The 1,770-nt window shown below is 54.4% G+C and overlaps 1 protein-coding gene across 1 annotated transcript; it reads left to right on the forward strand.

The window, feature by feature from the left end:
• Nucleotides 1-44: 44 nt before the first annotated feature.
• On the forward strand, nt 45-1,518 carry LOC113942357 (hydrocephalus-inducing protein homolog; the record flags this gene model as incomplete). Its single annotated transcript, XM_027633498.1, has 3 exons — nt 45-205; nt 389-501; nt 1,087-1,518. Coding segments are annotated over 3 exons (576 nt in total), but the record flags the coding sequence as incomplete, so codon positions are not given.
• Between the last annotated feature and the right edge of the window lie 252 nt (nt 1,519-1,770).

A 1,770-nucleotide genomic window follows, 5' to 3' on the forward strand; every position in this document is an offset into this window, starting at 1 on the left:
CTTTCTGGGCTCTGCTCAGTGATTCTTCCCTCCTCTGCCTGCAGGTGTTCGAGACAGTCCCGGAACCACCTCACACCGTCCTGAAGAAGAGCAGCCACAACGTCAAGCTTGTCCTCAGTGCTCAGGTTGACTACACCGAGTTCAGACTGCACACGGCCGAGGTTCAGCTGAAGCAGACTGAGCTCTTCCAGACAGAGATAAGCACGTGAGTGCTGGGCACCGTGTTGACCCTTTCCTCCTAAACTTGCAGACTTTGAAATACTTTGTCTGGGCCACCCAGGGCAGCAATTCTGAACGTGGCAGAGTTGCCTGAGGAAGGTGGTACCAGGAGCCCACCAGACAGTGTTACTTTAGTACTTGCTTTTTATTCCTCCTCCTTGTTTTTCAGTTTCTGGATGTCCAATACAGGGAATGTAGCCCTGAAATACTGCTGGGAGGAGAATCTGGAGGAGGAAATACCATCAAAGAGTTCTGGGAGGTTGTTCTCGTCCACTCAGACACGTAAGTGTTTGGCTCTGGGTGGTGCCTGGGCCATTTCAGTTGGTAGCTGAGGGCCTAGGGAGAAGACCCTGCCACTTCACCCCAAACATTAATTGCTTTTTCATCCCTGTCCACTTCCCAGCTGCAGCTGGAGAGTTTTCTCCTTCCCCCCGTCTGCCTTTTAGCCCCTCCTGTTCTTGCTCTGCCACTTGTGCTCTGCACAGGAGCTGAGCTGGGCTCCAGGGACAGCCATGTGCTGGGTCAGGACTAGGAAGGGGGACATCAGGGCACCTCTTTGGAAAGTCTCTGAGACTGGGAAAAACAAGGGTGGAACAAGTGAGCTGCCCTGCAGCCACTGTCTGTATGCAGTTCCCCACTCCAGGGCAAATGCAAAGTCATTGTCTAAAACCAAGCCTCCTGCCCCGGCATGGGAGTGTGTGCTGCAGGCAGAGACCCTGCTCCCAGCTGCTCTGTCTCCTGCTGAAAGTACTTGGCCAGAGGCTCTCCAAGTGCATCCCAGCTCTCTTCTATCCACTTGCAGCAGGAGGTAGAGTTGTTGGGAACAAAGGATTTTGTCTTTGAAAGATGTCTTCTTTCCTCCTGCAGGTGATTTCTTGTCCTCTGCTGCTGAGGATCTCTGGGAAAGGAATCATGCAAGGCTGGTGCAGCAGGCATCGCCACTCGAGTCAACTCAGCCCCAGCCAACTCAGCCCCAGCCAACTCAGCCCCAGCCAAGTCTGCACCTTAGCTCCTCCCCGGAATGGTCTCCAATTCCCGTCAAGGACCCACCGCTGTTCTCCATCGAGCCCCGCTGCGGTACCATCCCTGCTGGCCAGAATCAGATTTTCCATGTGAAATTCTTCCCGACGTGTGTGGGGGAATTTAAGGCCGAAATGCTGTGCAGGTAGGAAATGTCCATGTGCTTTCCAATCCATGCTCCTGGTGGGTATCACAGGATGGGCCATTGGGTGCACCCTTCCTGCTCAAGCAGGGTCATTCCAGAGCACATGGCACAGGATTGTGTCCAGAGGGTTCTGGAATACTTGCAGTGAGGGAGACTCCACACCCTCTCTGGACAACCTGTCACCTGCACAGGAAAGAAGTTCTTCCCCATGTTCAGGTGGAACATGTTTTGCATCAGGTTCTGCCCATTGCCTCTTGTCCTGTTGATGGGCAGCACCAAGCAGAGCCTGGTCTATGCTCTGACAGCCTCCCTTCAGTCCCTCTGACTGGGGTGGTGAGCGTGCATCCCTGGGGACAGCCAGCCCCAGAGAGGCAGCAGGAACACAC

The sequence above is a fragment of the Corapipo altera genome, unplaced genomic scaffold (assembly GCF_003945725.1).
Source record: "Corapipo altera isolate COAL_440 unplaced genomic scaffold, ASM394572v1 58982, whole genome shotgun sequence".
NCBI classification, from domain to species: Eukaryota; Metazoa; Chordata; class Aves; order Passeriformes; family Pipridae; genus Corapipo; species Corapipo altera.